This window comes from Clinocottus analis, unplaced genomic scaffold (genome assembly GCF_023055335.1).
Source record: "Clinocottus analis isolate CAN_PGR_092001 unplaced genomic scaffold, fCliAna1.0.p SCAF_39, whole genome shotgun sequence".
NCBI classification, from domain to species: Eukaryota; Metazoa; Chordata; class Actinopteri; order Perciformes; family Cottidae; genus Clinocottus; species Clinocottus analis.
In genome coordinates this window covers 791902-804174 of record NW_027176142.1, presented here as the reverse complement: position 1 = coordinate 804174, position 12273 = coordinate 791902, and the positions used below count along the sequence as shown (strand labels likewise).

Genomic DNA, 12273 nt, shown 5'->3' with positions numbered 1-12273 from the left:
ACTGTGAGCGTCTGTTCTCCACCCGGTCAATCAACAGCTCTTAATCACCGTGTGTGTGTGTGTGTGTGTGTGTGTGTGTGTGTGTGTGTGTGTGTGTGTGTGTGTGTGTGTGTTCTGAGTAGCTTCCTGTGTCGAGTCGTGGCCATTGACGGACAAAACAGAGCCGCCTTCTTTTCTTTCCCCTCTGATGCTGAGATCCAGCTCATCTCCGACCGCGCCAGCTTCTTCCTGGTGAGAGCAGAACGTCACATGTTCAGTGCCCGGCATCGAGCCGGAGACCCGCGGTTATGAGAGGAGCGTGCAGGAGTTGTGTTGAGCGTGCAGGAGTTGTGTTGATTGTGCAGGAGTTGTGTTGAAAACATGGAAGATTTCTCCGGCCTGAGACGGTTTTAGAGCATAAAATAGATTTTCAAGAAGCTAATGTTTAGAATGTTTATTATATAAATCAAATATAGAAATGTTGTTTTTATTTATATCAGAACATAAAGGACTGAAGACAACAAGTTATCCAATTATTGAGTCTGATTGAAATGTTTTCTATTGTTTAAAGTATTTTGCCGGCTCATTGTTCTGTGTTGTTCTGAAGGTTTGTAGTTTTAATACTCATGAGGATCACAACCCCATGTTTCAGTACTAAAAGTACTTAAAACACACAGTACATACATGTACTCTGTCAGCAAGTTGTGTAAAACCTCATCTGGAAGAGAACATGAATGTTTTTGGTCCTGATATTAGAAAATTTATAATAATAACTGCCAAAACATTTTCATGAGTAACTGTTTCCTTGATATTTTTCTAAGAAACTGGCTGAACCTTGTACCTGTTAAGTCTTAAACATAGAAGAAAAAACTATTTAGATCAGAGGAAATAGATCATTAGATTTGTTTTTCTATCCTCTAAAGCTTTTGTTCAGGGAAAAGGAAATTACTACTAAAATATGTATTTTTGCAAAAGAGTTGTTCTCTCTACCTTTTTTTTTTATCTCAATGATAAAATACTATTATCACAATAAGACATAATAACTGTATACATGTGCTCATTTTAATACTTTCCTTAAAACTGCATGTTTTGCATGTTCTAAATAAAAAAGTATTGTTTTGATAAATTCCTTCATCAAACATGTATTAACTTTCCCACCTTGTGCATGTTTGCATTGAGAGTCTGTGTGTTTCTTCACCGTCTGCAGCACAAAGTCTACCTGGTGCCCCGAGACCGCTTCAGCATGGAGTACGTCAGACCCAAAGTCCACTGCATCAGCGCTCACGGACAGTTCTCACCTGACAGGTAACGCCACACAGTCACTGCACGTCCTCCATCGAGCTGAGCAGACCTAACGGCCTCTGGTCCTGCAGTGCGTCCTGCGTGCCCTCGCGCTTCCAGACGCCGTCGGACTCGCTGGTCCTGAAGGAGGGCCAGAGCTCCTCCATGCAGGAGCCCGTCCCGGCCTCGCCTGCAACTCCTCCTCCTCTTCCTCCTCTTCCTCCCGCCCACCAGAGCGACGCGCCGGCCTGGACGGCGGCGGACAGACCTCCCCACGCCGCGGACAACGGCGACCACGTCCGGCTGGACTCACAGCAGGTACGGACCCGACGCGTTGGAGGAAGATCTGAGACGATTCATGTGGTTTTACTGCCGTCGTTTGGTTCATAGCGTCGGTGGAAAGTAGTTATTTTTGAGATATTTTGATGTCACTGTTATTATCTCTTTAAGTTTCCACTTTTCTGCAAACAGAATTGTTCTTTACATTTTAAAAAGTCCAACGTTTCTCTATAGACGACAATTTTATAGGAAAAGAGTAAATTATGATACTTTCTTAAAGATTAAACCATTTAGCATGGTGTATATATATATATATATATATATATATATATATATATATATATATATATATATATATATATATATATATATATATATATATATATAAAATGAAATTCAAACCAACAGTGGGAAAAGACCCGACATGCAAAGCTTTATGGGCATAAGGAAACAGATCCTTGTGGTCTTCATGCATGTGGTCATATATATATATATATATATATATATATATATATATATATATATATATATATATATATATATATATATATATATATATCCAGTTTATCAACTGTGAATCTCCAGAAAGTTCCTGTTGGAGTGAAAATGAGAAAGTTTGAGGGCAAAAAATAATCAAAAAATCATTTTCTCTTTTGTATCTCTTTCTCTGACATCCCCTTACCCAGAATGCAGCAGTGTACTCCACCCGTGTCCACGCGCTGGGACGCTACGTCTTCATCCTCCACTACCACCAGCCCCTCCACCCCAGCTACCCCGTGCAGGTGTACATCAATGGAGGACGGATCTGGCAAGGTGAGAGCGCGTCCAGCACTGACGCCGCGCAGACCGTGCAGGTGAAATGCATCCAACAGCTGTCGTGTGCGTCCTTCAGGCCACGCCAACGCCTCCTTCTGCCCCCACGCGTACGGCTGCCGCAACGTCCTGGTGGCGGAGAACCAGATCATCCTGGACGTGACCGACCACGAGCTCTTCCTCACGGTGCAGATCCCTGCTGGCAAGACGCTGTGGCTGGTGAGCGCTCCTGCTGTTACTTCTCTTGTTTTGCTATTCTTGGTGTTTCTAAATTCTTTAACGGTGTTAAAATCTTGTAATTATTCCACATAAACACAACGCATCTTGACGTACTTTCGGTATTTTTAAAGCCAGAGTCAAAGGTGTAAAATACAAGATTGTGAGTCTTTAAGGTTCCTCAACATCTTTCAGTCCCTTTGTTTCTGCCTTAAAACTCACTTTTACAAGATGGCCGACACTTCACAATACTCCTTTTGTGTCTCTATAGTGTTTAATTTGAACTTTATTGTCATTACGAATTCCAATCGTGCATGTTTTAGCGTCATCATTTCTGTAATTTTATATGCACTTTGTTGTAATATTGAATTATATGAGATCACATCTTATTTGATTGTATTCTACGTCTCGTAGTCTCCAGATGAAGCGTCCTCACGCTCTTCTTTCTCCTTGCAGGACTCCGTGTTGGTGGTTCCTGAGGCGAGCTACAGCTCCAGCTACCTGAACGAGGAGCCGCTGGACAAATCCTACGACTTCATCAGCAACTGTGGACAAAACAGCTTTTACATCAAGTCAGTACCTGACGGTGACGGATGTTTTCATAATGCATTTCCTACAGAAAAGGGAGAAAAAAAGCTCCTTCACCAGTGAATTCAGATGCATGTTGAGCTGAATAAGCACATGAGGGATTTAGAATGAGTCCTTCTTGTGATTGTGCAACAGTACTAAAGTACTACGAGTCTTATACGTAGTGTCAAAGATGTGAAAGTGTTTCTAAAGACGCCTCCTCTCTCCTCTCAGTCCTTCCACCGCCTCTCAGTTCTGCCTCGGCTCGGCCGTGTCTCTGTCGGCCTTCTTCAACAACGGCGCGCTGCCCTGCGGCTGCCACGAGGTCGGCGCCGAGAGCGACACCTGCGAGCAGTTCGGCGGCCAGTGCCGCTGCCGGCCCGACGTGATCGGCCGGGACTGCTCCATGTGCGCGACGGGCTACTGGGGGTTCCCCTCCTGCAGACGTGAGCGACCGAGCGAATGATCAGCCCTCGTCCGCTGATCACACGTTTAAATTATACGTGTTTTCCTCACAAAGTCCAACAAATCAAATCCGCTGCTTCCACATTGTCCAATGCAGAGTGTCACTGTGTCACTTAACAACATGATTTCCATTTGTTTCTGTGTCTCTGAAATGTTTAAGCAAGCAAAGCTATTTTTCTTCCAATGGATTAATTCCTCACTGGTTCTCAAACTGTTTCTGTCTCCACTTTGAGGAAGCAAAATGTTCCACCGCCCCAACAACATGGAACAAAATGGTCCAACTTGTTGAGACTCCTCCATCCGTGCTTTTTAATGAATAGATTAAAGAAAATGTAAATCCCTTTCAAGTGAACCAGATTGCTGCATCTGACAAGAACTAATAACATGTGCAATCACTTTGTTAAAACAATGCAAATAAAGTTATATATGTGCAAAAAAATAACTCATATTTGGCCAAAAAAGATGAGCAAGGAAGCCGGTTGGATCCCTGTTTTCTCCCCATAGTTTCATGTTGAAGTGTCCTTGAGCAAGGCACTGAAGCCCCAGAGCTTCACAGCAGCACAAAGCTGCTTCATTACTGAGGATGATGACATGCAGAGAATAATCCCCACTGTGGGATTATGAAAGGATTCTTACAACAAAAAAACAACAAGAATCTGCATCCTATGGAAGCCCATTTCCGCTACAAAAAAGTCATAATTATGTCAAAAAATAAAAATAAAAAAAGAAGAAAGAAAAGTATGACAAAAAAAAGTATGACAAAATTTAAGAAAAAAGTGTGACAAAAAAATAAAAAATATGACAAAACATGAAAAAGAAAGTGACCAAAAAAAGTATGACAAAAAAATGTAAATAATAGTTTGCCAAAAATTATGACAAAATAAAAGTATAAAAAGAAAATATGACAAAAAAAGATGAGCAAGGAAGCCGGTTGGATCCCTGTTTTCTCCCCATAGTTTCATGTTGAAGTGTCCTTGAGCAAGGCACTGAAGCCCCAGAGCTTCACAGCAGCACAAAGCTGCTTCATTACTGAGGATGATGACATGCAGAGAATAATCCCACCACTGTGGGATTATGAAAGGATTCTTAAAAAAAAAAAAACACCTGTAATACCTCCGCGCCCCACTAGAGGGTGGCGCCCCACAGTTTGAGAGCCGCCCGTCTCACTGCATCCTCTCCTCTTCCTCCAGCTTGTAACTGCGGTACGAGGTTGTGTGAGCCGGTGACCGGCGACTGCATCTGCCCTCCGAGGACTCTGCTCCCAGAATGCACTCAGTGCGAGCCGCAGACGTTCGGCTGCCACCCGCTGGTCGGCTGCGAGGTCTGCAACTGCTCTCGGCCGGGCATCGTCTCCCCCGACGTGAACTGTGACACCTCCAGCGGACAGTGCAGGTACGAGCAGACGAGAGGGAACCATGACCGACGTCCTGCCGTTGCTCTGGGGACGAAATCAGAGGCGGACAAATGTTTCTTCTCTAAAAATTTAATTAAAACACATTCGGTTCCGACTCATTTCCTCTTCAGTTTTAAGTTTCCTCGGAAGCCTTCATCGTCCATCGTCTTCTCTCCACGCTGGAGTTCAGCAAGTTCAACTCTCGAATGTTTGGAAATACCTAAAAAGGCCGTTATTTCTTGCCCGTTTGGTCTCCTGACAGGATCTTGGCTGCGGCGCTCTCTCTGAGTTGATTGCCGTGTCTTCGTCCAGCTGCGCTTGCCAACTCTTGTCTGTTCAGGACTGCCTCTCGTCTGAGGAGCTGCAGCTTTTTTTAAACTTTTAAACTCAGCACAGCAGCTGTCTGTCCTCGTCTCTATCTGTCTTCCTGCCGCCGTTATCCCTCCTTAAAGCTTCACGGCGTGATGATGGACGCCATGTGTCACGCGTCAGTCAGCGACGTCTCCGTTCACAGCAGCAGTATTCTTGAAGGCAGCTGACATTCAGCACACCAGACTCTCTGGGTTTCAACCAGGATCAGTAGCTGCTCAACATGAACTCTTCATGCAGCTGATTGGACGAACACGCCGCTCACTTTGCCTCCAATGCTTTAACACAACATATCCTGTAAACTGTGAATATTAACCTGCTGGAGAAACTGGGACACTTTGACCGCTGAAAGTTAAAGAACTTATTCCAAGATGGCGGAGTCGTGTTGTGAGTTTGCTGCAGAGAGAGTTGTTCTCTCCTGATGTGACGCCTGCAGCTGGAAATGTGCACGTACACGTACAGAAGATGTTTGGCCTTGTTGTGAGCATTAAAGAATTAAAGATATCTTAAATCTTACACACACAAACAAACACACACACACACACACACACACACACACACGCACACACACACACAACTGTGTCAGCTTTGTCCGGACAAGTCAGGGATGTAAAACTTGTAAAACAAAAACAATTCATCACACCTACACTTCATCACCTACACACACACACACACACACACACACACACACACACACACATGTGCACGTACCCTGCAGGCGCCTGGCAGTGTGTGGCTTTGTGTGGTTGTCAAAATGTTTATATTTAATTAGTTATTCGTGATTAAATAATCAGGAGCAATAAATCTTTCATCTGCTGTGAGATTGAAATGCAAACAGGTCAAAGTCTGCAGCTTAAAACAGAACAATGAACAATAGAGATTCACCTCTGATCCATAAACCTGGGCTCATTGATTCTCACACATGAATACATAAACATGTCATTATTCTCTGCAGGTGTAAGGACAACGTCGTCGGCCGCCAGTGTGACCGCTGTGCGCCCGGCTTCTATGGATACCCCAACTGCAAACCATGTGACTGCAACGAGGCCGGCGCCGAGGAGGAAGTGTGTGACTTCTTCACAGGACAGTGTCTGTGCAAGGTGGGGCAACACACACACACACACACACACACACACACACACACTCCTGCACTCCACGGTGTGTTCTGACCCGCCGTGCGTCCTCCGCCTGCAGGAGAACGTTCAGGGTTCTCGATGCGACCAGTGCAGAGTCGGTACGTTCCACTTGGACCCGACCAACCCGAAGGGCTGCACCAGCTGCTTCTGCTTCGGCGCCACCGACCGCTGCCGAAGCTCCGACAAGAGACGCACCGAGGTATTTGTGACCTTCATTTAACCTTTAACCCTGACCCGACTTCCACAGTCGTAAAATCCAACTGTGTGAGTTCTGCAGCCAACAGAGCAAAAGGCTTGATTTAAAACTCTAACCGGTGGAGGTGAACCTGTGCATTCACAGTTTGGTGTTTCATCAAGATACTCTATGATTATTTTCATATCATTCTCACTTGTGTCGCTGTTGAACTTCTCTTGAATCACAGCTGAGCGTCATCAACGTTCCCAACAAGTTGAATCAATCTTCCTGGTTTTAATCTCATTAAAATGTCTTCACCTCTTTCAGAAGCACACGTCTCTCAACATGTTGTGAACTTGTGTGTTGATGTGATGATGTCACTCCCCCCCTCCCCTTCCTGTCCTGTAGATGATGGACATGGAGGGCTGGGTGTTGCTCGGCGCGGACAGACAGGAAGTGCCGGTGGCGGTGTATCCGGGTCAGGACCTTGTTGAGGCCGACCTCAGCGACGTGCCCGACGTCTACCAGGACCTCCATTGGCACGCTCCCAAGACTTACCTGGGGGGCAAGGTAAGAGGGGAAAGAGGACAGACACTCTGCAGAGTTATGGTTATGAAACGGTCTCAATGTAACACCGACGGATCATCGGACCTTCAAAAGCAAACAACACCGTCATGCAGAAGATTGGGCTGTTTCTGTTCAGGTATTAATGCTCATGACGGGAGGATTCTGCACAATGATGGATGAAATCATTCAGGTTCACCTGAGGAGCAGAGCTCACTGGATGGAGACGCAGTCGAGCCTGTTGACTTCATCAACAGCTTCAGTCAGAACAAGCTCGGCATGAGCAGCAGTCTGTGTTTGTTAGAACGTCACGTTGGAACAACTTTAGCTGTCAAGAAATGCTCTTAAAACATGTGGAAGTAGCATGTAGAAAGAGAGATTATGAATTAGGTTGTGTTGTCTTTTCCCAGTCAAAAAAAAACGCTCTTAAAAAAAACGTTCTGGGAAAAAAAAAATTAGCTCAGAAAAAAAACACTCGAAAAAAAAAACGCTTGAAAAAAAAGAAAAAGCTCTCCAAATATCCAATATGCCAATATGATGATGAAAACAAGATGGGGCTTAGTCACAACACACACACACACACACACACACACACACACACACACACACACACACACACACACACACACACACAGGGATCCCCCATCACGAGGCGTTTGGATGCAGATGAGCGGTTTCGTCTCGACGCTTGAGTCAGCAGCTGTCATGTGGGATTCAAGCAGCGCCGGTCTGCTTTGGTTTCAACCCCAAACCGAGTCGCGTTGCATGAACCTTCACAAAGCTGCATGGAAACGAAGGCGCTGGATCTGGTTTCTGATTGGCTGAGCAGTCTGAACGTCATCCATTGTTGTTTGGATTAAGATGCAGTCTGTCTGTATTTCTCCTTTTGTCGTTTTTAACGTTTGTTTTTTGTGTTCATACCTCCTGAAACTACTTCCTGGTTCCCCAGGTGTCATCCTACGGAGGCTACCTGAGGTATCGCCTGCACACTCAGACTATGAGAGGCGACGTGTTGTCTCTGCCTGCAGAAGCCTCCAGGCCCGACATCATTCTCAAGGTGCAACACACACACACACACAAACACACACAGACTTCCTGATATAAAACCAAACACACACACACATTCTCTGTTTAACGACGACAAACACCTTTTTCACACGATGCGTCGGCTCCTTCAGGGAAACCAGATGACGCTGGTGTTCATGGAGAGAGAGTACTCCTCACCTGAGGAGCCTCACCTGGGGATCGTTCACATGGTCGAGGTAAAGTCACTGGCTTATTTAATCTAATAATCTAGAGCTGTTGATGTGCCGTAATAATTCAACGTCGTTCAGTTTTAAATAACATGTAAAACCCAGAGTGACTGCAACATGACGCCATTTTATTCTCGCCCTTCAAACACTTTTTTTAAAAACTTTCCATCCCCTTTGTTCGCTTCCTCGCCTCCTTCCTTCCTCTCCTCACAGGGAAGTTTCCGTCACGCTCAGACCGGTAACTCGGTGTCCCGGGAGGAGCTCATGATGGTTCTGGTGGGTCTGGATTCGCTGCAGATCCGAGCGCTGCACTCGCAGTCCGCCCACTCGGTGTCGCTGCGCGGCGCCGTGCTGGAGGTCGCCGAGAGCCTGCCGGCCGGCCGGCACGCCAACAACGTGGAGATCTGCATGTGTCCCGCCAACTACCTGGGGGACTCCTGCCAGGTGAGGAACCGAGACCCTGCGCCCCGAAAGCGCCTGAAAAAGAGAGAAAACATTCATTTTGATTTACACTGAAAGTGGGAAATTCTACATTTCATGCATGACAGTGAAATGATGTGTAAACGTCGCATCACGTCGCATCACGTCGCATCACGTCGCATCATGTCGCATCACGTTGCATCACGTCGCATCACGTCGCATCACGTCGCATCACGTTGCATCATGCCGCATCACGTCGCATCATGTCGCATCATGTCGCATCACGTTGCATCATGTCGCATCACGTTGCATCATTGCATCGTCACAATGACCTCATATTTCCATGAAAGCTCTTCTCAGCGTGACTTTGAGAAAAGTCTTCAAATTATTCGGATGTCGACACTTTGTGTGTACACAAATGAGAAATGCTTTTTATTATCAACACAACTATACAAAGTTTAATCAACATAAACTCTACAGACACATTCCCATTAAACAAATCAATTAATAACAACAATTAATGTAGACATGTCCGGCTTCCTCTGGGTCCAGTGTTACTGACCTTCACCGAATAATATTGTAAATTAACATTTTGGGGTGTTGGTGACCTTCTGAACTAAACAAGTCATTTTAGTGATATTATGGTGTTAAAAATGACGGGTTTTTACTCTTTTCTACCCTTTTTACCCGAGTTATTATTTCAGTTTCAACAACTTATACATTCCTACTCACAGTGTGAGTGTTTTTCACATTTCTCCCTCTGGAGGTGTACAGATCATTTAACATAAGAGGGTTAGGGTCAGGTGATACAAATGAGAAAAAAAAGGATTAATATTGATAAGACAAAAACACGGTCGCGTCGTGATCGGAGTTGTTTCCTGTGAATAATCTTTACGAACATCTTCCTCTTCTCTCCAGAAATGCGCTCCGGGTCACTTCAGGGACACGATTGGTCTGTTTCTCGGGAAATGTGTTCCCTGCAACTGCAACGGACACTCGGACCGATGTCTGGACGGCTCTGGGATCTGTGTGGTGAGGATTTTAAATGACCGATCAGTTGTGACGAGGGTTGCAAAATTCCAGGAATATTCAAAGTTGGAAACTTTCCGCGGGAATAAACGGGAATAAACGAGAATTATCGGGAATTAACTGTCCGTCCTTCCTCTCCATCCTTCCTCTTCCTCTCTCTCTCCATCAGAACTGCCAGCACAACACAGCTGGCGACCACTGTGACAGCTGCCCGGGCGGTTTCCTGGGCAACAACAGCCTTGACGGACAGGCGGTGGCGTGCTCCAGCTGTCCCTGCCCACTCAGGGTCCCGTCCAACAAGTGAGAGAAGAACGCTTCACTGTCTTCACTGGGTCCTCTGCTCATTATGCTCGTTATGCTCGTTATGCTCGTTATGCTCGTTATGCTCGTTATGAACGCATCATAATCACTTCTTCATCTCTGCAGCTTTGCAGAAGGCTGCGTGCAGAAAAGCGACAGGATGCAGTGTTTGTGTATGCCGGGTTACGCTGGACCGCACTGCGAGAGGTGAAGCTCCTCAGGGCACGGTGGAGGGATGAGGGATGGAGGGATGAGGGATGGAGGGATGAGGGATGGAGGAATGAGGGATGGAGGGATGAGGGATGGAGGGATGGATGGATGGATAGATGATGGATGGATGAGGGATGGAGGGATGATGGATGGAAGGATGGATGGACGGATGGATGGATGGATGAGGGATGATGGATGGAAGGATGGAGGGATGAGGGATGGAGGAATGAGGGATGGAGGGATGAGGGATGATGGATGGAAGGATGGATGGACGGATGGATGGATGGATGAGGGATGAGGGATGGATGGATAGATGATGGATGGATGATGGATGGATGGATGAGGGATGAGGGATGGATGGATAGATGATGGATGGATGATGGATGGATGGATGAGGGATGGATGGATAGATGATGGATGGATGATGGATGGATGGATGATGATGGATGGATGGATGGATGAGGGATGGATGGATAGATGATGGATAGATGATGGATGAATGGTGGATGGATGGATGAATGGATGATGGATGGATGGATGGATGAATGGATGGACGGATGATGGAAGATGAATGGATGATGGATAAATGATAAATGGATGGATGAATGGATGATGGATGGATGGATGGATGATGGATAGATGAATGGATGATGGATGGATGAATGGATGGATGATGGATGGATGATGGATAGATGAATGGATGATGGATGAATGGATGGATGGATGATGGATGGATGGATGATGGATGGATGGATGGATGGGTGGATGGATGATGGATGGATGAATGATGGATGGGTGGATGGATGAGTGGATAGATGAATGAATGATGGATGAATGGATGGGTGATGGATGGATGAATGATGGATGAATGGATGGATGATGGATGGATGGATGATGGATGATGGATGGATGATGGATGGATGGATTAAAAATGTCTCCTGGACACAGGTGCGCCCCCGGTTACTACGGCAACCCCATGGTGCTGGGCAGCAGGTGCCAGCGGTGCCGTTGCCACGACAACACGGACCCCAACATGCTGTTCACCGACTGCCACCCGCTGACGGGCGCATGCCTCGGCTGCATGCACGACACCGCCGGCCCGCACTGCGACGTCTGCGCCCCCGGTTACTACGGCGACGCTGTCGCCGCCAAAAACTGCACCAGTGAGTTTTGACCTGGAGACGAGACGACTTTACTGGTTTTACTGGTTTTTACTGGTTTTTACTGGTTTCAGGGGAAACATTTTTTTTATTATTTTGTATATATCTGTCATCACTGTTTCTTTTATTTTATTCTATTTTGTGTGTTTAGTTTATTCCATTTGTTGTCTGTAAAGTGTTGGGCGCTAATCTGACAAAATTCAGTACAATTAAATGCTATATGCATAAATATATGAAAGGAAATAACTAAAGTAAAATGAAAGATACCTAAATGTAAAGAAGCTGATCGTCTCAGAAGATGTGTAACTTTTGTGCGTTCTGTTTCCTGCAGAGTGTAACTGCTCTCCGTGCGGCACCGAGTCATGTGACCTCCAGACTGGACGCTGTCGCTGTAAAGCCGGCGTCACCGGGCCGCGCTGCGACAGCTGCGAGGTGAGCGCTGCTCTGGTGTTTATTCTGTACATTGTCTAGTCTTTACATGTGGATTCTGGATCCAAAAATATAATTTGCAACCCATTTATTTACAAATCGCATTTAAAAAAAAACATTGGACGCTTCTTGTTGAAACAGAAGTCTGATGAGGACATTTTGCAATATCGCATCTTTTATCTCAGTGATGAATCTTTCTGTTGTGAAAGACTTGAGCTGTAACAGAGTAACTTGT

The 12273-nt window shown here is 45.7% G+C and overlaps 1 protein-coding gene across 1 annotated transcript in view; it reads left to right on the top strand.

Annotated features, from left to right (window-relative positions):
* lama5 (laminin, alpha 5) overlaps positions 1–12273 on the top strand; it is an 87734-nt gene that overhangs the window by 53956 nt on the left and 21505 nt on the right. Inside the window, exons 28-46 of the mRNA XM_068596729.1 lie at positions 123–231; positions 1187–1284; positions 1353–1578; positions 2226–2352; positions 2432–2571; positions 3025–3140; positions 3370–3581; positions 4791–4992; positions 6318–6462; positions 6557–6697; positions 7082–7243; positions 8187–8294; positions 8416–8499; positions 8704–8934; positions 9829–9942; positions 10109–10239; positions 10366–10446; positions 11398–11612; positions 11941–12041. Of these exons, the coding sequence (XP_068452830.1) occupies positions 123–231; positions 1187–1284; positions 1353–1578; positions 2226–2352; positions 2432–2571; positions 3025–3140; positions 3370–3581; positions 4791–4992; positions 6318–6462; positions 6557–6697; positions 7082–7243; positions 8187–8294; positions 8416–8499; positions 8704–8934; positions 9829–9942; positions 10109–10239; positions 10366–10446; positions 11398–11612; positions 11941–12041 (2743 nt within the window). The remainder of the gene's footprint in view (positions 1–122; positions 232–1186; positions 1285–1352; positions 1579–2225; positions 2353–2431; positions 2572–3024; positions 3141–3369; positions 3582–4790; positions 4993–6317; positions 6463–6556; positions 6698–7081; positions 7244–8186; positions 8295–8415; positions 8500–8703; positions 8935–9828; positions 9943–10108; positions 10240–10365; positions 10447–11397; positions 11613–11940; positions 12042–12273) is intronic.